The 20,214-nt window shown below is 46.9% G+C and overlaps 1 protein-coding gene across 2 annotated transcripts in view; it reads left to right on the top strand.

Moving 5' to 3' along the window:
* The window catches only part of ACACA (acetyl-CoA carboxylase alpha), a 297,390-nt gene that overhangs the window by 246,254 nt on the left and 30,922 nt on the right, over nucleotides 1–20,214 (top strand). For both annotated transcript variants that reach the window (XM_055001998.1, XM_055001997.1), the window contains 5 exons: nucleotides 812–908; nucleotides 6,546–6,642; nucleotides 6,928–7,063; nucleotides 16,190–16,367; nucleotides 17,769–17,881. In XM_055001998.1, coding sequence (XP_054857973.1) covers nucleotides 812–908; nucleotides 6,546–6,642; nucleotides 6,928–7,063; nucleotides 16,190–16,367; nucleotides 17,769–17,881 — 621 coding nt within the window. The remainder of the gene's footprint in view (nucleotides 1–811; nucleotides 909–6,545; nucleotides 6,643–6,927; nucleotides 7,064–16,189; nucleotides 16,368–17,768; nucleotides 17,882–20,214) is intronic.

Below are 20,214 nucleotides of genomic sequence, written 5' to 3'. Positions count from 1 at the left end.
CACTTAAATAAGTTTATTCTATCCCCTATAAATATTGGGTTTTGAAATTTGTATATGTTGGTATTAGATAAGGACTTATATCGAAACTATTAGTACTCTATTGTGTAACTACTTTATTTTCTGTTTTGGGGTACTTCAGGTTGAAGGTTGGTCTATTGAGTTATAAGCTTACTTCACAATCTATTGGTGTTGTTATTGTTATTATTCAAAATTTATATTAAAAAAAACCTAACTAAGTCCAGTTAAACCATGCACCTGTGTCCCTATGTACAGGGCACCAGAATCATTCTTAAGCCACCTTTCTTTCCTCCCACCCCATGTCGGGAGAGGGAGAGGCCAGGCATGGGTGTAAGCCGGGCATTTTAAAATTGGATGTCAGACTGCAGCCTGTGTCCTCTCTAAATGCCCTTTTAATTCCCCAAACAGCACAGAGTCTTGCAGTACCTTACAGAGTAACAAATTTGATTGTGGTAGCAGTTCCTGTGAGCCAGAGTCCATTTCATACACCCACATGTGCGCACACAAAGGGAAGAAAGGTTGGAAAGTAACTACAAAATGGAGCCAGAAAGTCCAATGATCCAAGAGATGAGTGCCGTTCATTATACTGTGGATTGCCAATGGATAGACCCTGTCCAGATTGTGCACAATCCCATCCCACTGGGTGAAGACCACTCCTAACTGGTGCTGAGTTTGACACAGCAAGTTCGGTAGTGTGGGTATGCCTCTAAAGAAAGATAATTACGTTCTGCAGTGTGTTGGCCTTTCCTGCGTAATTTTGCTTCTCCTGATATTTTTCTCCTTTTTTTTGTAGCTCAAAAGGGCCAGTGGCTAAGTGGTTTCTTCGACTACGGCTCTTTTCTGGAAATCATGCAACCTTGGGCTCAGACAGTTGTGGTGGGCAGAGCCAGGTAAGGCTTTATAACAAGCAGTTGTGCACACACACACAAATATTATCTTTTGGGAACGATGTCCTTGTCAAGTAAGGCAGTAGTAGTATCCATGCGTGTGCGAAGGGGAGCAGAGCTGGAGGCCTGCCTGAGGCCCCCGAGGAGTTCATGATGGGACTATTGGCGGAAAAAGACGGTGGCAGGCTAGCAACCCCCGAACGTTTGTTTTGGGGCTTTATCTGCTCCTTGGCAACATACAGAAATTGAATGTAAGGATCTTATTTTCTTGGCTAATTAAGAGCTGCTTGTTTTATCTTTTCTGAAAGAACCGCTGTTTTATCTTACCTGAAAGGATTGAAAGGAAATCTCCTACACATAGTAAGCTCTTTGACTTTCTGGCTCTTTCTGCCTGAGAGAACTGGGAGAGTTCATGATGGACGCAAGGTTCAAACTGGGAAATTCCTGCCTTGTAGCTTAGCTTTGCTGCTACTCTATAAAAGCATAAAGGCCCAGGTTTCAAGCCATGAAGCGGGCTTAGTTTGAGCAAAGATCCAGAGATGTAAACAGAGGGAGAGGGAATCCTCTTGGAAGTATTTTTGGATCTGGTCTTCACATCACCATGTCGCAGTTTTGGCTGTACCCCCACCTTCACCTCTGAGCAGGTGCAGCCAGTTCCTCTTACCTTAAGGGGCAGAGCTTCCTTCTAGGATCCATGGCAATGTGCTCTCATGTAGCCTTCAGCCCATGCACCTCTCTGTTTTAGAAGGAGGACAGCCTCGCCCATATCTCCATCAGCTGCAATTCAGCAAACACCTTTCAGAAATATATTTATTGGAATGGTTATGACTTGTAACTTATGCTGTATACCCAGGGCTTTTTTTCTGGGAAAGCAGGTGGTGAAACTCAATGGTGGAGCTCAGGACCGCACAATGACACATCATTTTGGGTCAGTTGGAACAAGGGGGGAGTTTTTTAAAGTTTAAATCGCCCTCGGTGAAAATGGTCACATGGCTGGTGGCCCCGCCCCCTGATCTCCAGACAGAGGGGAGTTTTGATTTTTCAAGAGGTGCCGGAACTCCGTTCCACCGCGTTCCAGCTGGGAAAAAGCCCTGCTTATACCACAACTAAGTCCTGTGCTATGTTTGACCAGACCAGCTCCTTTTCTTCACTAGTGAGGGCTAAACCATGGAATCCATGAAGTAACAACAAAAAGTGTCTCTTAGTATGTACAGAATGCAACTGTCCTAAGTATAGACTGACCAGTTTCTGCCCAACGCTTAAGGCTAAGGCTGTATATAGAGTGCGAATTTAATGACTTGAAGAGTGATGGGTTAGATAGAACCCAGAACTGAATTTGATGACCTTCTAGGCTCTTGCTGCTTTTATTCTATGATCTTTTTAGGATTTTCTTGAACCAGAGTTCCCCCGCAACACCCCCACACACACACTATATGGTCAAAAAATGAGCAATTTGTAAGTATGAAGCCTGGTATTGTAATCTATATGGAAGAGAATGTCATGTTCTAATAGAAAGGTTTCACTAAAAGTAGCCAGGCGAGAAAGATTTGTTTAGTTCTGAAATACTTGCTTATTTCCTGGGATTCCACTCCCAACCAGCTGAAGTTCTTCTTCAATTATATTACCTATAAAGAGAGTTCTATAGCAGTCTTGCTGGGCCCATAGAACCAAAACATCAAAGTGGATTGAGAAAAGCACAGAAGCAGTGTAAGGAAGGGAAACGAGCCTTGATTTTCACATCTTCTGGTCTCTTTCTTTGTTTCACTTAGAACTGAGGTGTGTAGGAAGCAGCTGTGTTCTGTTTTCTCAATGGTCTTCCAAGGGAACTCCAGCTTCCCCTGGGTAAAGCACATTGAAGCAATACAAATGAAGTACCAATTTTCCCCCCAAACGAGGGAATGGTGCTCCTATTAATTGCTATGGAAGGAAGAAGAGGTATATCAGTGGGGTGGGGAAACCATATGCAGCCCCACCCTGGATTTTATTTCTTGTTCATACTGGGTTGAGGCAAAACACTGATAGAACCTGATGGGATGCAAGCCAGTGTGGTGTTAGTGGTCCCTGTAGGACTAGGACCTGGAAGACATAAGTTCAAGTCCCCTCTCTGTATTGATATGTATTAAGGTAAGTAGCTTTTGGCCAGTTATTCTCATTCAACTTAACCTGCCTCACAGGATTGTTGTGTGGACAAAACAGAGGAAGGGAGACCACCCTTAATTCCTTGGAGGAACGAGAGGGTAGAATTATGGTAGATGAGTATCTGGAATGAATAGCTAGTTACTGCTTATGTTTGTTTGTAGCCTGTCTCAAGTAGGCTGTGTTGGTCTGTAGTAGAAGAACAGGATTTATGGCCAGTGGAACCTTGAAGATCAACAAGATTTTCAGGGTGTAAGCTTCGGAGAGTCAAAGCTTCCTTCTTGAGATACCAGAAGGGAGCTTTGACTCTGAAAAGCTTATACCCTCAAAATCTTCTTGGTCTCTAAGGTTCCACTGGACTCAAAATCCTGTTCGTATCTCATGTTTCCCATAATTGTCTTCCAAACCAGATTATACCAACTAAGAAGGACAGCCCTTACCACCTCTTTCAGGTTTATAATCTAAAAAGATAAGACACCAAAGGAGAGGGAGGGAGGAAATCATTTGGACGGTTAGAATTTTTATACAGTTTTATACACAGGCAAGCTGATTTTCTCTTAATGGTACTCTTGCTTGAATGAGATTAATGGAACTATGATCCGATGATTGTTATTCCTCTGGCCGGCTATAGAGGGTGGGGGTGGGTCCTTCCTCCTCCTTCAGGACAGCTGGCAGTTCTGATTCGGGGTGTGTGTGTGTGTGTGTGTGTGTGTGCTAAACCAGCAACAGGACTAATTTGTTTCAACCATGGTGGCACTCTAGGAAAAAAAACACACACGTACAGTATATGCTCTTCTGGGATTGCTGCTGTAAGTGCTGCCAAAACTCATCTTTTTGTATGTATGTTAGGAATATACATGCCATTGGCTGTAAATTGTCTCTTTTTTATTACACCTTGGCACCTTGTCGGGGGACGTACCATAAAATAAGATGGAGCATCTTCCTGGGCTATCCCTGACAAAAATTTATATAAAGTCTAATGGAAAACAGAAGTTGCTGGCAGAGGCTTGCCTCTCTCTCCCACCCTCCTACTATACACATTTTTTAAGTTCAATAAATAATAGTAATACATGGGATAAAGATGTCCTTTTATGAGCTCACATGAACCCCGGCACAAAGGATAGCATTTGCTGCTTAAGATGGAGCCTGCAGCAATATCTTTCCCGGCTTCTTCTGGGGCCAGGGGGAGAGGGGGCAGAGAGGACGGGCACGGGCTCCTGGGGGCTCGGCAGTCTTGCTTGGATTGCCCAAAGGGGTTTCCAGGGGTCGTGTTTTGAGAACACAAGCACAGAGGAGAAATCTGGTGACCTGTGACATTTCAAAAAAGCCTGTAAAATCAGGGAGAGAAGAAAAATCCCAGAGATAAAACTAAATCATTGGTTTTGTTTATTTTTACTTTTGTTTTATTTATTCTCCAATGGAGACCTGAAGGGGCTGCCATTCTCCTCTCCTCCATTTTATCCACGCAACAACCACCCCTGGGAATCATTAGAATCATAGGGCTGGAAGGGACCTCTAAGGTCATCTAGTCCACCCCCACACACACACAATGCAGGAAATTCACAACTACACCCCCAGCGGCCCCCTGCTCCATGCCCAGAAGATGGCAAAACTCCGTCTGGATCCCTCGCCAAACTGGCCTGTGGAAAATTGCGACCTGACCCCAAGGTGGCGATCGGCATTAGCCTGGGCATGTAAGAAGGGTCACGAGTCCCTGTGAGGTAGGCGAGGTTGGGGGAGAGCTGCTGGCCTAAGGTCTCCCAGAGACTTTCCATGGTGAAGTAGGGATTTGGTCACGGTTCTGCCTAGTCTGGCACTCTAGCCACCATACCACATCACTGACTCTCTGGGCTGCCCAAGCAATAGTCTACTTTCTGCCTTTAGTAAACGTTTAATAGAGAGCCCTTGCGGGTTGGACCAAGGATCCGTCTGGACCAGCACCCTGTTTCCGGTCAGGCCAGCCACATCTTAACTATCTGATCTTAGGTTTTAGCAGGAATTTAGGGGAAGGGAAGTTCCTTGGTTGTGGGGAAGCCTCCCGTAATGTTTGCTGCTTGTTTGAAATCGATTCACCCATGTCCAGCTTAGCAGAGGCTCTCTGTTGCTTTTCAGGGTTTGGTCACTAAAGCAGATGAGGTAGTCTGTGAAGCCCGTTTGTGCCGCAGAGTGGTAGAGGATCAGGATGGGCTTGGCATTCAGTAGTAGGGCATCTGCTTGGCGTGCAGGTTAATTCCCCAGCGTCTCCAGTTAAAGAGGAGCTTTGGTGTTGGGAAAAGATATTTCTGTGCCTGGAGCCCTGGAGAGCGGCTGCCAATCAAGGGAGACAATTCTGAGTCAGGTGGGCCAAAATTTAAAAGAATGCTAAGTTCCCTTCGTAAGAAGAACCATTGGTGAAGACCAATCCTAAGCCGATCTACTCAGAAGTAGTAAAGAGTCCAGTAGCACCTTAAAGCAGGGCTTTTTTTCTGGGGAAAGAGGTGGTGGAACTCAGTGGTGGAACTCAAGACCGCACAATGATGTCACTTTGTGTCAGCTGGAATAAGGGGGGAGTTTTTTAAAGTTTAAATTGCCCTCAGTGAAAATGGTCACATGGCCAGTGACCCCGCCCCCTGATCTCCAGACAGAGGGGAGTTTAGATTGCCCTCCGTGCTGCCAAGCATGTGACCATTTTTAAGAGGTGCCGGAACTCTGTTCCACCGCGTTCCCGCTGAAAAAAAGCCCTGCCTTTAAGACTAACCAACTTTATTGTAGCATACGCTTTAGAGAACCACCGCTCTCTTTGTCAAATGCATCATCAGACAAAGATAGCTGTGGTTCTCGAAAGCTTATGCTACAATAAAGTTGGTTAGTCTTAAAGGCGCTACTGGACTCTTTACTATTTTGCAACTGCAGACTAACACGGCTAACTCCTCTAGATCTACTCAGAAGTAAGTCCCTTTTTTTTCAGTTGAGCATGGTCCCAGAAAAGTGTTCTTAGGATTGCAGCCTAAACCTTTTCAAGCAGGCAGACTCTGGTTAACCAGCTGAGGAGCTGATGGTTTGGAATATCTGAAGCTGCCTTATACCATGTCAGACCATTGAGTGGTCTTGGCCAGCACTGTCTGCTTTGAGCAGCAGTGGCTCTCCAGCATATGAGGCGGAACCTTTTCCCCTGCTCTCTGAGATCCTTGAACTAGAGACAGGGGGTGAGGGATTGAACCAGGGGCTTTGCGCATTCAGGAACCTGTTTCCTAAAGAAGGCCGTTTCCTTTGCCTTTGGCGTTGCAAAGATGTGCCTAAAACATTCAGCCGTGCATGTCACTGATGGCTTTTATTATGATTATCTGTATATTGCTTTGTGCCTCTCCTGTATCTGTTGTCTCTCTGGAAATACGACTTCATTAAGGTTTGTGGTCTGGTCAAATAAAGTGTAAATAAGATATTTAAGTGCCCTGCTGCTGCTGGTAGTTTTCGAGTGTTTGGTGAGTGGTGGCTTATGGGATGATTCACTTTGTTTCTTACCAGGCTAGGTGGAATATCTGTTGGTGTCGTGGCTGTGGAAACCAGAACGGTAGAACTGAGCATTCCTGCAGATCCTGCAAACCTAGATTCCGAAGCCAAGGTAGGGGTGGTTTCCAGACTCGGGCATGGGGCTTTCGGGGACATAACACAACCTATGCTATTGTGGGAGCTTTTCTAAAAATTAATGTTTTTTTTGAGGGGAGATGGGTGCAAGAGATATAAAACCAAGTTCGGTGATTTCATGTAGGCCAACTTTGGAGGGTGAGATGACGATTCATGCAGCCTTTCAAGCCCTTTGCTGGTGGCACTGGGATGACTGCACATTCTCAGCGACGCTAACACACGGTTACTTAGGTAATAGCGTCAATGTTCTCCTTTGCGACAGATCATCCAGCAGGCCGGCCAGGTGTGGTTCCCCGATTCTGCCTTCAAGACGGCACAAGCGATCAAGGACTTTAACCGGGAAGGACTCCCCCTAATGGTCTTTGCAAACTGGAGGGGCTTCTCTGGAGGCATGAAAGGTGATTATTCCAAAACCTTAAAAATGGAAGGACGGGCAGTTAAAGCACGACAGGAGGCTGCGTGGCAGTGTATGGGAGGCACCGATATGAGGAGGTCTGCGGAGGAGTTGGGGACAGTTTGGTGGAAATGGACCAATGGCTTCTGCAATGCAAACCAGAACAAAAGTCCAGTGGCATGTTAAAGACGAAGAGGGTGACTCCTCTGCCAACCTCCAGCATAGCAGGCATGGGTGAAAATAAATAATTAAAGAAACGGGGTTGGATGCCGCCGGTTTTTTCACTCCATCTTGCTCCGTTCCCTTTCGCACTGCAGGCCTTTCCTCAAATGGCTTTTGTACCTGCAGGCCCCGTGATCCTCAGCAGAGCCTTTTTGGGTGGGATCCCTCCTTCCTTTGTCACGGTAGTAAAACCGTAAAACTATTAAGCCACAAGCGTATAAATGTTTCAGGAACAAAAACTCTAGGACTTGTGGGCAAGTACATAAAAAGGTTCTGAGGAGCGCGGGAATCAGCCCTACACAGGACTCTTGCTTGGCACCTCCTCGGGCACCAGGCTCCGTCACTTCATTCTGCGGGACAGAAGGCGCTCTGTGTCTTCATAAAGGGTGGTGACCGAAGATGGGAGGGACTGGTGTTTCAATGGACAGCCAGGGTTGTTGGTTTTTTTAGTTCTGTCCTTCCCTTTCCAAGTTCAAAGCTGTTTGCAAGTATTGAGAGCAATTGCTGGTAAGACGGGAGTGAAATCAGGAGATGATTGTAAGAGGAAGAAGTTACAGGATCATCACCGCTTGTACGAGATCTTTTCCGCCCCTGGGCCGTTTCCACACTACTTACCTTCATCCGGAAGGCCGCAGAAAAAACGCGGAAGATAGCGTCTTCTCGCGCGAGTTTTGCGCAACATCGCGCAAAACTCGCGTGAGAAGACGCTGTCTTCCGCGTTTTTTTCATGACGTTCCGCAGCGTTCCGGATGAAGGTAAGTAGTGTGGAAACGGCCCTGGAGTAGGGTGCTAGCCAGAGCTGGTTAATAGTTAATGAAAGTTAATAATGACAATAGCCTTTTCCTGTTTCTGCCTGCAATATGGGGAAGATACTACAGGCTCTGCCTTGCAGGGCTGTCATGAAGATTGCTACAAGATGTACGTGAAGTGCTTTGAAAACTACAAAATAACTATGTCTTCTTCTTCTGAAGTGGTTCACGTATGTCACCTTGTGGTTCACGTATGTCACAGCAATCCAGTAGGTAGCTTCTGGTCGATAGCTGTGGTATTCTTCAGAAGAATAGCAGAATCTGAGTCTAGCGGCACCTTAGAGACCAAGGAGATTTTCAGGTTTTAAGCTTTCAAGAGTCAAAGCTGCCTTCAGATATGAAGGATATGTGAAGATACCGGAAGGAGGCAGCTTTGACTTTCAAAAGCTTAACTCCTGAATATCTTGTTGGTCTCTAAGATGCCTCTGAACTCGCAATCCAGTAGGGTAGGCCATCCCAGTTTGCTCAGTTTTGCTGGGATCTGCGTGTCTGTGGTTGAAAAGGCAGCCATTAACTGATGGCAGAGGCAGGATTTGAGCTGGGGACCTTTCATATCACAGCCTGGTCTCTTAAAAGCCAGTTCTCCATGACATTATAGGGTGGACCTCAGGGCCGGCGCACCCATGGAGGCCAGGTAGGCGGTGACCTCAGGCGCGCGGGCACTGGAGGGGCGCTGGAGGGGGTGTTGGGGGCAGAGGCGCGCGCAGCGAAGCTGGCATGACAGGGCCGCCTGTAGCTACTGCTGCAGCCAGCCAGCCAGCCCCTTGCTGCCGCCGCCGCCGCCACACACCTCAGCCGGGCGCAGCCTCTGTGCGCCGCTCGAGCAGCGGCTCGTGGCTTCTGCGCCCAGCTGGGGCGCGCGGTGGCGGCAGCACGGAGCTGGCTGACTGGCTGCAGCAGCAGCTGTAGCCAGCCACGCCAGCTCAGCTGCGCGCTGCTCCACCCCAGCCGGGCGCAGAAGCCGTGAGCTGTTGCTGGGGTGGCGCACGGAGCAGCCTCCGCGCGCCGCTCCAGCAGCAGCCCGCAGCTTCTGCGCTCGGCTGGGGCATGTGGCGGCGGCGGCACGGGCCTGCCTGGCTGGCTACAGCTACTGCTGCAGCCAGCCACCTCAGCTCCGCTGCGCACTCCTCCGCCCCAGCCGAGCGCAGAAGCTGTGAGCTGCTGCTGGGGTGGCGCACGGATCAGCCTCCACGCGCCGCTCCAGCAGCAGCCCGCAGCTTCTGCGCTCGGCTGGGGCATGTGGCGGCGGCGGCACGGGCCTGCCTGGCTGGCTACAGCTACTGCTGCAGCCAGCCACCTCAGCTCCGCTGCGCACTCCTCCGCCCCAGCCGAGCGCAGAAGCTGTGAGCTGCTGCTGGGGTGGCGCACGGATCAGCCTCCACGCGCTGCTCCAGCAGCAGCCCGCAACTTCTGCGCTCGGCGGTCCGCGCGCAGCCCAGCCCCCCTGTGGTGCGTGATGACATCTGTGATGACGTCATCACGCCTCCCGTGGGGCGCGTGCGCGCCCGCCGCCACAGGCGCTAAAACCTCTGGCGCCGGCCCTGGTGGACCTAGCCAATCTTTCAGGAGAGAGTTTGACGAATAAGCGTCTACTAAAAAAGCGCTCTGTCTGACATCCAACAAAATGCTTCAGAGAATGGTGGCATGCAAAAAAAAGTGCTTCATCCCCGGCTGATAATCCTGACGGAAGGGTTGCCTGGTGTTTGGGAGGGATATATTGGAGGAAATGGTCTCTGTACCCAACGCTGCTAGATGGAGGAGCCCAGGCAAGAAGTAAAGAGAGTGTCAGTCTTTCCACGCTCCTTGAGAGGCGCTTTAGATTCTGGTGTTGGCTGGCCAGGGAGGCAGAAGGTGTGTGTGTGGAGGGAGGGGGGAGGATTAAGCAGGGAGGGAAAATAAATAATTATACTACCCCTCAGTGCGCCTAAGAACACAAATACATGCATATGTACACACACACCCCGCCAAGGGATGGCTGCACAGTGGGTAAAATGACTCCAAAATTGTGTGTAATGAGTAGGAAAAGATTAGAGACGGCTCTTGCAACGTTGAGAATTGACATTAGCGGAGGGGGTGGGTAGTGGAAAAACTCTTTACAAGTCAGCCTAGGAGGTCTAATTTAAGTCATTGCGTGTGAGTGTCTCCGTACATGTGGGCTTATGTGTGGATATATTTATATACACACTTTTCTTTTTAATCGTATGGATGTTCTTAAAAAGGCGTACCAAGAGGAGAAGGCTGCTTTCCACCGAATGAGTTCTCTCTAGCCGCCAGGCTATTCGACATAATGCAAAAATTAAATTATTATTATTTTTTTTAAAAAAAGAATGCCTTGAATATTTAGATAGAGGGAGGCAGTTTATTTAGACGAACCGCCAGTGACCCACAACAGCAAGACATCAAGCGTGAAATTTACTCGAAATTAGCACCGAGGTCTCGGGCTCAGCATGAATAGGGTTGATAGGATGCAAATCCCAGAGATATTAAACCGCCTCGCTGGCAGCACTATGGGGTCGCTCTCAGTTGGTTTTTCATGTTATACTTATTATTTCCCCCACCCCCCACCCCCTTGGACAGGTTATAAATAACAATAATAATATAAAAAAGGAATGGTTATGAGAGACTGTAGCCAGAATGAAAAGACCTTTAAAAAAGAAAAAGAAAAACCCTCAGATTACCTGCCTGTTTGTATCTTGGCAGAGCCTGCGCCTAATGGATTGGGGAGGCTTTTTACGTGAGTGCGATGGATGTACGGCTTGGTATTTGTGCATGAGTGTGTGTGTGTGTGTGTGTGTGTGGTTTCTTTCTTTTTTAACTTAAGGGCTTCAGCTGAGCTGCCGAGGTTAATTCCAGTTTTGAACATTGCCTAGATTCAGCAATGGTGAGAGAGAGAGAGAGAGAGAGAGAGAGAGTTTAAAAGCAGGGCTGCAAAAATTACCAGATGCCTGGTCCCCAGGGGTTTGGAAAGTTGACCTAGTGGCGACAGGGTGGTGGTATTAATTTTATGTACCTACTGCCTCCAATGTGAATGACACTTCGCAAAATGCAAGATGGCAGGTCCCTGCCCCTAGGAGCTCACAATATTTAATATTTATTTATGTTATTTATAGTCTGCCTTTCTCACTGAGACTCAAGGCAGATTACACAGTGTAAAAATGCAATTTGTGGTGAGGGAGATGATAAAAGAAGTGGAACTGGGGTAGCATAGAAGAAGAATCTACATTCATTTCAATTGCATTTGATGGTTGTCCCAAAAGGTGAGAAAAGCAAGTCAGATTGTGGACTGTTGATTAATTTCTGCCCTGCCACCTAGCGCCTGCTGGGATTCTTGCAAAAGACGTGAGACCAGGTGGCCTGTGGTTATGATCCAGGAAAGCACTTCTCCTGCTCTTAAGCAAGAGTTGCAGGCCAAGGGTCACGTGGCACAGGTCAGTTGTGTTTTAACAGTTAAGCAATAAGCCATCCTGAGTAGGCACTCTTGCTCTCTGTGTGCTTGGAACCTATTGCCATGCCCCAAGGAGCTCAATGAGCAAAAGAACAAACCTTGCAAGAGTGGTAACAACTAGGGAGTGTGTCCTCTCCAGGTGTTGGCTTATTATGCACAGTTACACTCTTGAATTCTGAAGCTATATCAAGCTAAAGCCCCTGCACAACTCCTATATGGTATTAATTTGGGCATATCCGCTGATAATTTGCGAATTCTCGAGAAGATTTGCAAATTCTCAAGAAGATTCAGTCCAGATTTATCCTTGCCGTCTTACAGGTACCCCCAGGAGTGCCAAATGCCCCCCTCCGGCTAGAAACAGGCCAAATGAGAATTGAAGCCAGATATTGCTATCTTCTGTTTATCAGTGGCTCAAGATATATAACGATCAAAAAGGCCTTCTCCCTCTAATAAACCAAGATCCTTACCAGCCTAAGTGAATGCGGATGGTTAAGAGCAACCTAGAAAGATTGGGGCTCTCGCCTGCCGAGCTACTGACTCAGGGCAGTGACCAAGCAAAAATTATTGTTAAACAAAGGGTGAGAGACATAGAGCGCCAACGAGATCTAGCTCAGTCTCCTCATTTTATGGCCCCTAGGGAATCTAGATATGTTATGGGCATGGCCAGATAGCTCACTCATTTGGATGTCCCATCTTATAAAAGAGCTTTCACCCTGGCCCGATGTGAAATTATCCCTTCAATGGTCATTGGAGGGAAATGTAGAAAGATCCCATATGAGGACAGATGCTTCACATTGGTGAAGTGGAATCACTTATTCATACGTTCTTTTGTTGTCCTTTCCATCAAGTCTATAGGGACAAGTTTATTCCCCCACTCTTAGACACACCAATTGCAGAGGCAAATAAGGCCTGCCTGGAGAAACTCCTAATTGATGAAAATCCAACTATCTCCAGGCAAATAGCCAAATTCTGTCTCTATTTGGTTAAATCCCATAATAAAAAGAATAGCCATACATAGTCGCCTGCTCTTTTTACGATTTTAACTATTTTAACGTCAGTGTTTTAAATATTAGAATTCCTGTGGTTCCCAGAGAACTATATACATTTTAAGACAAGATTTTAAATGCTAAATGTATTTTTTTATGTCCTTTACATTTTTACGCTGGATTTAATCATTTTATTGATTGATAAGGATGTATTGTCATTGCTATGGTCTCTGACTGCAAATAAATTCATTCATTCATTCGCTCTTGAACTTGGTGGGTCTAGAAGGGCGGTAACTCTGCCTAGAATTGCACTCTTACTCTTACAATGCGGAGGTTTGTTGATTTTGAGAATTGATACCCTGCCCTTCTACCAATACAAGCACATCCCATGGCTTCCGCACACCTGAAAATGGAAAAATATAGAAACTGCATGTCCCAATACAGTAGACAGCAATAAAAGCAGTATAGACTCCTGTTTCCTTTTCAGCAATGGCTTTTACTTCGTAGAATGGACTTTTGGAGGAGGTGTGAGAGGCACAAGACTTGGAGGTTTTCAGGAGGCAGTCTCATTTACTAGGACATCTAATGGGATGTGAGCTTATAGGCACTTTAGGGGGTTAATTTTTTTAAAATGAATTATGCTGTTGTTTTAAGCGTAGAGTGTAAACTGCTTGAGCCACAGAGAGGCGGAATATAAATATTTTAATTAGCAAATAACACCCTAAAATCCAAAATGCCAAGAAGCAATAAAAGTGTAAACACTATAAAGTGGTAATAAATAATATAAAACCTATAAAACTGGGTCTACTAAATGAGCAGAATAAAATTAAGATGAAAATGAGGGAAAAAATCAGTGGAGGGGAAAAGATACACAGGAGCACAATTTGGACGCTCCTCTATTTAAGGTCCTCCGGAATAGCGTAGTTTTTACAGATCACCAGAGGGCTAAGTGTGAGGGAGCCAAACAGGATTCCTGAGGCTAAAAGTAGGGAATGGGGGCTGTGAATCCAGTAACCACTGAATTGGGGCTCTTTATGCATTGGCATGAATAACATACTTGTGGTTCAGCTGGGACTTTGGTTTATCTCCCCCCCCCCCCCCGATCTCCATGCCTCCTTTTTTGTGTGTTTAAATGATCTTCACTTTTGTGACAAATAAGGGAAATACTGTCTTTCCCCCCCTCTCTTGCTCATTGTGCTTCTTCAGAATAAAATATTTGCTCATGGCTGGAGTGAAAAATGCCACGCTAATTACGCAATTATTTTATTATGGAGCACTACTACAAAAACATCTCCTAAAGAATTAATTTGGTTAAAATAATTTGAATCGAGCAATTATTTTCTTAACACTGGAATTAACTGAAAGGAGCTTCAAGTGGTTTATTGCAAGCACTACATAATAAAGTGATTGTTTAATTAGCAATAAATTTGTCATTCCCTTTTTAAAAAAAAATAAGGATCTTTGCTTTTATCTAGGGATGGCGTTTTTTAAAAAGTTTCTTCTCGTCTTTTTCTTCCAGCGTTTTTGTATACCATAAATATGTTTACCTTATGATACCACATAAGCAATCCTTGAAATCCTTTCAAAAATTAATTCACAATGGCCTTTACTTTTTTTTCAAACATGCATTTTTATTTCCTATATTTGGGTGTAAATAAATGTGATGCTACAATTTATACTAATAGTTATCACTCAAGAAGCTGTATTTTCCCCCACCGTGTTCTGAGTTAGACTACTGGTCCATTTTATCACATGTTGTCTTGGCCTGCCCTGAGATCTTGTTTAACTGGTGGGAAGGATTGGTGCTGAGTCCCTCTGCATGTACAGTAGACCCTCCGGCCCTAACTCCTGGCCTTTTCGGTTATTCACAAGATCCAAGTCGCTTACATTTCTTCTTGCTGTTTCCAGTGACTCAGAAGAAAAGCATGCAAAATCAAGCAGCTATAGGCCAGGTTGCAGAATTTTGTGCAGGCTGCAGAATTTTATCTGTTTGGTCTAGAGTTTGGGCTATCTTAGCACAACCCATGTATATGTTTGAAAACTGCTTAAAGCAGATTAATCTACCCCAATAGACTGGGGCCGTCAAACATAAGGGTTCTCTGATGTGGCCGGCATCAAACCCGTCATGTTCCTTGCAAAGGAGTGAACCACATACCAGGTTAAGGAAAGGAAGCTCTTGGAAGGTCAAAGGGGTGCCTCATGTCTGCTTCTGAATGCCCCAACACTCACCTGTCCCATTAAAATCAGTGGCACAGGTGACTGATAAACTGTCTGTGGAGTATGGAGACCACAGTTTGGCAACTAATGCTGGTGGAAGGGATGTCGGCAGGCAAGATGTGGGAGGACGGTGCATTGGAGCTGGATGGCAAAGGACGTTTTCATAAGCCAACCTCTGGTTTTGCTACGGCCCCTCTTTCCTAATAGAAGAAGGGGCTCTGTAACTTAGGGGTGGTGTGCACAATTTGGGCACGCAAGGCCCCAACATCAGTCCCTGGTTTCACTTGGAAGGTTCTCTAGAAGCAAGTGTAGGAAAGAACTAAGGGAGAGCTGCTGCCAGTCCACTCTAACATTATTGCAGCAGGTCAACCGGTGGGGCTTGTATTGCAAAAAGGAAAAAAAAAACAGTGGAGGAAGGGGAATAGCCTCTGAAAAGCCACTGGGTCCTCCAAACTTTTTTTGTACCCTTTCCTGAAAGGCAACACCCAGTTGGAAGAGTGGAGAGTGCCCTCAAGTCACAGGTAACTCATGGCAATGCCTGGTGGAGTTTTCATGGCAAGAGACCAACAGAGGTGGTTTGCCATTGCCTGCCTCTGCAACCCTGGCCTTCCTTGGAGGTCTCCCATCCAATTATTAACCAAGGCTGACCCTGCTTAGCTTCTGAGATCTGATGAGATCTCAGAGTCTCTGATGAGACTCACCTGGGCTATCCAGGTCAAGGTGCCAACACTCAGTTCGCCTGTTCATATTTGTCACCACAGTGGGAAAGGTGATGGGGGAGGGGCTGTGGCTTTGCATGCGGAAGGACCTGGGTTCAATCCCCAGCCTCTCCAGTTCAAAGGGCCAGGAAGTGAGTGATGTGGAAGATCTCCGCTCCGGAGTGTTTCTGCCCACCAGAGTCACCAAGCAGTGATTCTGATAGACCAGGAGCCTAATTGTGGCTACTTTTTTTATTGATCTGTGATTGCATTTTGTAAGCTGTTAGATGTATATTCCAGCATATCTGAAATGGCAGAGCGATCTGCGGAGGAGCCCTTGTGTAGATACGCGCATTGTCAATCCAATGATTCGCTTTCTGTGCATGAAGCAAACATCGCTTGGACGTTTGGAAAGTGCTGAGAGTTGAAATACACAGAAGCCTGTTGTGTACTACTTCTTAACGCTTCCTTGCCACTGCTGGCAGACCTATCCTCCATGAAGTTGTCAAACCATTTTTTAAAAAAGATCTAAGCTAGTAAAAAAATGATCTAAGCTTGTTCCCAGTCACCATACCTTGTGGCAGTGAGTCCCATAAATTCACGCTGTGTGTGGAAATACTACTTCCTTTGAACTTTGGAGCATTAGGATGTTTTGATAATGGGCGTGGTATGAAAATATAATAAACAGGCAGAATACAGTGGGTTGGTTTGCTGTCTGTTTTTTCAAAAAACCCTTTGTACTGTTTTCCACAGACATGTATGATCAGGTGCTGAAATTCGGAGCCTACATTGTGGATGGCTTACGGGAGTACAAGCAGCCTGTCCTTGTCTACATCCCACCCCAAGCAGAACTGAGGGGGGGCTCCTGGGTGGTGATTGATCCTACCATTAACCCCCGACACATGGAGATGTATGCTGACCGAGAGAGCAGGTAATGTCTTCTCCCTTGTACCTCATCCATCGTGAGCATCCCTGAGATTCAAGCACTGGATTGGTAGCTTGCCTAATGGCTGCCATCAGCGGCATAAAGGTAGGGCCTGCCTTGCTAAACCAGGGTCTACTGTGACCACAGATAAAGTAAGACGGCCCTGCTTTTAAAACCAAAAGGGCATAAGAAGAGTAGAGCCCGTCGTTTTGCAGTGTTTGTCGTTGTGGTTATAATTGTGCCACCGATTTGTTTGCTTTGCAGATACAAGAAGAAAAAACAAAACAAGTTCTGGGGCAACTTAAAGACTAACAACATTTAATCCAGTATGAGCTGTCATGTAGTCAGAGCTCACTTCCTCAGATACAATGGAAAGAAAATTATGTAGCTCATTTTAAGAAAGTTGCAGAAGGGAAGGGTGAAAGGGTGAGCAGTTGAGCAAAGAGAAGTCTGGGGTCATAAATCAGGTGTGATTCTCTAATTGTATACATAATAAATTATGAGACTGCTCAGATGTTTGAACTGTTCTCTCTTGCAGTGGAAACCAACAAGAGTGCGACAAAGTAGGACAAATAGCAAACTAATTAGAGAAGAGGCAGTTGGAAGCACGAAAGAATTAGTGGACATCAGTAAAAGGAAAAAGGATTATATAACATGTTAAGAATGGTCTCGAAAAGTTTCTAAATTAAGAAGAGAGGCACCTGCCCTAAGGAGCGTTCAGTCTAAAACTGGGCATTTGGGAGGTGGCAAAAGGAAAGAGATGGGAGGGGCTTAATCTTAGTAACCCAGAATCACTGCTGCAACGTTGTCTGCGTAGTAGATCAGCAAGGCTGTGGGCCTTGCGCTTTTTCACATGCAGGCCTGGTATGTTTTATTGCGCTATAACATTCATTGCTCTGCGCGTAGATCTAGTACAATGCATTTGTATTTTCCATGGATGCGACTGAGGGATACGAAAAGCAGGTGGGGCAGTCTCTAGTGGAAGTGGGTGATGTTTGTATGAACCATCAGCCAGAGTTTTGCCAGCTTTGTTTAGATCAACATGTAAGATCCAGGCTTCCTCACCTTGTCAGCAATCTTAGTTTCTGAAACAAAAAAGCCCCCAACTCTGTAGCCTTTCCATCTTTAGTCCCTTTTGGTATCTTAGTTGCTTTCTTTGTACACCTTTCCATACCTTTTGCGATGGGGAGACAGAGCCGGTCACTGCCTTCCAAACATGGCTGTTCCATGCAAGAGCAATGCAGGACTGGTGATTTATTTTCCACCCCTGTCCTAATAATTCCTGGCATAGAATTTCCTTTCCCACATCTGCAGCGTCTGGAGTTAACAGTTAAGAGAGAGGCGTTTCGCCCCTTCCAGCACAGTCTACCTTACAACCTAAAAGTATCTTCCTCCTTCCTGTTTCAGAGGTGGAGTTCTGGAACCCGAAGGGACTGTGGAAATCAAATTCCGCAAGAAAGACTTGGTGAAAACGATGAGACGAGTAGACCCCATCTACACACGCCTGGCAGAGCGGCTCGGTAAGCCTTCAAAAGGTTACTGTTGTGCTGATAAACCCGTTCCATTTGCCTTTTACACAGGCGTGAGCTTGCTTTCCATTGACCAAGTGTGGGTTTAGCTTTGGCTTCAAGCTTTGGTCAAATCATTGATTAGATTATATGAAAAAAGTGGTTGGATACTCTTCTTTCAGCTCTCTCAGATACGAGGACGCATGAAGCTGCTTTCTACCAACTCAGACCCTTGATCCATCAGAGCCCGTATTGTCTGCTCAGACTGGCCAGGGCTTTCCGGGGTCTCAAGCACAGGCCTTTCTCATCACCTGCTCAAAACCCCTCTCTTCTGGGAAGCCTTCTTTTAACCCCTTTGTCCTCTTCAGTGGTTCAGCAATATTGAACTAAAGCAGAAATCCAACGGCATCTTAAAGCAAACAACATTTATTTCAGCAGGAGCATTTTTGAGTCAGAGCTCGCTTCTTCAGATGCTAAGACACAGAATCTCCCCTGAAAGATTTATAACAGGATTCACACCAAACCTTTCTTCCCTCCCACAGCTCCTCCCATTCTTTAATTTTCTCTGTAAAATGTGGAGGCATATGATTCCCTCTTCGTAGAACTAGAATAAGTGAGCTCTGACTCACAAAAGCTGGTATTGGAATAAATGCTGGTAGTCTTAAGGTGCCGCTCAGGGCTTTTTTTCCGGGAAAAGAGGTGGCGGAACTCAGTGGGTTGCCCGCAGAGAAAATGGTCACATGGCTGGTGGCCCCGCCCCCTGATCTCCAGACAGAGGGGAGTTTGGATTGCCCTCCGCGCCACTCCAGCCATGTGACCATTTTCAAGAGGTTCCGGAACTCCGTTCCCCCGCGGTCCCCCTGAAAAAAAGCCCTGGTGCCGCTAGTCTTCTGTTTTATTTTGCTGCAGTAGACTAACATGGATACCCCCCCTGGAATTTTTTTGGAAGGCACAGATTAGTGAGCGTTTGCCCAAGCCTTGAGGCCTTGGGAAGGGCCTTCTCGCGTGCAATGGTAGCTGTTGCAGCCTGCCTCTGCTCTTAGGATGGTGGGCATTGAATCTACCCTGAAAAGATTGCCCTTTGGAAGAAATAGGCCGGCCCTCCCTGGGGCTGCATCCACACCACGTTGAATCCACACCTCTCTCTCAGTCCCTGGCAACTGGATTTTTCGGTGTGGGACAGCCAAGCCAGAAGGCAACCAAACGCTGGAGCACTGACAGCCCAATGTCTTGCCCTATGCGGACGAGGCCTTGGCACTCATGCTGCCCGCCTCTCCTCCTCCATGACCTGGTGGCCGGAGGGAAGCAGCGGGGGTCGGCTCAGGCTGCCACCACTGTCCATGCAATCCCTAAGGAAGGTTGCTTGGAGCATCAGCCCCCCCCCCCCCCAGTCACAGGGGAGAGGGCAAGTGAGGCGGGAATGGCCACCCAAAGCAGCAGGTGCCGTTTCATCGCCTGCCCTCGCCTGTGCCAGGGCTGTGCCTGGGAGCGGGGCCCAGGAAGCAGCCTTTTGCTGAGGGCCTCCCCAGACTGGGAGTCTACCCCAGTGCCAGGGCGGCACAGTGAAAGGGCTGCACCGCAAGGGCTCAGCACCAGGCCCTTCAGAGCCCTGCCTCTTTCCTCCTCCCTGCAATCTCACCCATTGTGGAAATTAAGATTGTAAATTGCAAAGATTCCCCCCCCACACCTATATGACTCTATAGAGCCTGTATATATGTTTTTAAAAGTACTGCAGTCTACGTTAGTACTTCTTACCAGTATCGTAACTGATGGGGGCAGGATGGTACTCCAACTCACCTGAACCACTCCTTCATCTTGGCGGTTTGTGTAGGCATGCAAGGGCTGCGCCCCGCAAATCAGCTCTGCTAGCAGAGGCTCGTTCCTCCAACATGAAGGAAACTCCCCCTTATGCGAGCATTTGTGCCACGTGTCTTGCGGCAAGGGAAGGTTTTTGCTGCAGGAAAGAACTTGTGCCGGTGGATCAGATCCATGGGATCCACTGCTGTATCTGTTCCGATAAGACCGAACAATCGGCCTCTGCTGGAATCAGGCCAGCGTCCTGTTTCCTCCAGAGCCCAGCCTGCCGCTGTTGAAATTTCCCCAAGCAGGGGATGGAAGTGACGGCCCTCCACCCTGATGGCTTGCCCCCAGCATCAGGTATTCAGAGGCAGAGTGCCACTGAACATAGACCTTCCACTTTGCTGTCCAGGCTAGTGGACCAGACCTTCCCAGCGAACTTGTCCAATCCCCCCTTAAGGCGCATCTAAGCAGGAGCTCCTCACAGACTCCACAGTGCAATCCCATACATGCAGTCCTTGTGCTCAGAAACTTGCAAGCAGAGCAAG

The sequence above is a fragment of the Eublepharis macularius genome, chromosome 17 (genome assembly GCF_028583425.1).
Source record: "Eublepharis macularius isolate TG4126 chromosome 17, MPM_Emac_v1.0, whole genome shotgun sequence".
NCBI classification, from domain to species: domain Eukaryota; kingdom Metazoa; phylum Chordata; class Lepidosauria; order Squamata; family Eublepharidae; genus Eublepharis; species Eublepharis macularius.
Note: the sequence above shows the minus strand (reverse complement) of the source record. Positions and strands in the feature narration are given on the sequence as shown.